At 41.8% G+C, this 2,023-nt stretch overlaps 1 protein-coding gene across 1 annotated transcript; it reads left to right on the top strand.

The window, feature by feature from the left end:
- Positions 1-942: 942 nt before the first annotated feature.
- On the top strand, positions 943-1,764 carry LOC134747932 (uncharacterized). The gene has a single exon (XM_063682610.1). It carries the CDS (start codon positions 943-945, stop codon positions 1,762-1,764), a length of 822 nt encoding a protein of 273 aa, XP_063538680.1.
- Positions 1,765-2,023: the final 259 nt, after the last annotated feature.

The raw sequence follows: 2,023 nt of genomic DNA, 5'->3' as shown, positions 1-2,023 counted from the left end.
CTTTGCTCTTTCCTTTAAACCCTTACTCCGACAATATAACTATACAGACTATGGCCAGGGTGAGCTGTATGAGCTCACCTGTAGTGAGAAGACTTAACTGATAGTAAATTTAACCGCTTATTAGACTTCTGTTATAATATTTAATAGCTTATTGTTACCCTAAAAGGTGGTAGGTTAGAATAAAACAGTCGGAACAATCGTGCTGCCCCAGGCGACAGAGGAGTTGCGAACCAATATTTTACTAGAACCGTATTGTCCTGCCGGCGCCCGCGTCACATCTTGAGGCCGTCTCGAAATAATAAGCCGTGTAATTAGGATTTATGGGCCTTTTACGATGATTAAATAGCAGGCCCGCTCATTAAAGAGCAAGAGTAATGGATAGCTTCGGGAACACACGAATTACAGATGAGATTTGTAATCGGTAAGCGCGTGAGTGATGCCGATGCGACTGACAATGTGAAATGGTAATTGGGTATGGAGAGAGCGATTCGAATTACTATTGTAGGTAATTGAAAATAGAAACCTTTCTAAGGCTATTTCAGCATCGCACTATAGTATAGGTACCTACCTAATTCGTGTAGATCTTTTCGACTAAACCATACAGCACAAATACAGTGAGATCACTTAACTGGCAGTTAATTTAACCACTTATTGGACTTTAGTTTCTTTAATATTGTATAATATCCTAATAGTAATAGGTATACTGAAAGGTGCCGAGATAAAATAAATCCTGTACCTACTATAGTTGCAGCCGAAATGCTGCCCGTCTATGCTGCAAATTCTTGTTTTATATTCTTAAAAAAACTTCTTACCAATTATTGCAAACGAAAATGATACAGTCAGGTACAGGTGATTTGCCCAGCAGGTGTGAGTGACAGCTTCGAGCTCAAGGCCGGTGTACACCAGGGTTCCACACTTAGTCCACTTCTCCTTAATGTCACGATGGATTACCTCACACGAAAATGCCAACGGGGTGTACCCTGGCACCTTTTATATGCCGATGATGTGGCCTTAATAGCAGAGACTGAGACTGACCTTGAGCGCGATTTGAATAGCTGGATAGAAGCGCTAGAAGGACACGGCCTAAAAATAAGTCGTAAAAAGACCGAACACATGTCCTTTCTGTTCGACGAAACGGCTAATAACCCAGAAAATTTCAAATTCTATATAGGAAATGATTGCCTGCCAACTGTTACAAAGTTTAAGTATCTTGGCTCCGTACTCAGCAACGACGGAAAGATTGACAGCGATGTAGTCCATAGAACTCAGACAGGCTGGATGAAATGGCGAGAACTCACAGGCGTCCTATGCGATAGAAAAATACCTCTGAAGGTGAAGGGTCATGTATACAAGACAACAGTAAGACCAGCGATGCTGTACGGATCCGAGTGCTGGGCTACAAATAAACCCCACCTGAACAAGCTCCACACCACTGAGATGCGCATGTTACGCTGGTCAGCGGGTGTCACCATGATGGACAAGATAAGAAACGTGTATATCCGGGGTAGTTTCAAAGTAGTGCCAATAACAGAAAAGCTGACGGAAAAACGTCTGAGGTGGTACGGTCATGGACAGAGGCGTCCAGTAGAGTACATGGTTAAGGTAGCGCTCGATATTCCAACGACGAAGCGAGGAAGTGGTAGACCACCTGCCACCTGGCTGAGGACGGTTCAGCAAGACCTGAAAGATCTTAATATAGACGCCGACATTGCACTCAATCGTGCAGAGTGGAGGAAAAGAACAGGGAAGGCCGACCCCAAGTAAATGGGAACAAGGCCTAGCAGGATGATGAAAATGATACAGTCATATTTTCGTGAAAATATAATAACTGGCATAAATGCAAGTATTAAATAATATGCCTATTGCATTATGAATAACTAATGAACGTCATTAATTTTTACAAATACACGTACATATGTAGTTACAATTTATTTTGTCTACAGGATTATCACGAATTTAGTCGCAGTAAATTTTCGTCACGATATTTATCGTCTTGTGTAATAATTACAAGACTACTACACAT

This window comes from Cydia strobilella, chromosome 15, assembly GCF_947568885.1.
Source record: "Cydia strobilella chromosome 15, ilCydStro3.1, whole genome shotgun sequence".
Lineage (NCBI taxonomy): Eukaryota > Metazoa > Arthropoda > Insecta > Lepidoptera > Tortricidae > Cydia > Cydia strobilella.
Note: the sequence above shows the minus strand (reverse complement) of the source record. Positions and strands in the feature narration are given on the sequence as shown.

What these genes read in the sequence shown, in the direction of transcription:
- LOC134747932 (XM_063682610.1), top strand. Translation starts at nt 943, where the DNA reads ATGGATTACCTCACACGAAAATGCCAACGGGGTGTACCCTGGCACCTT.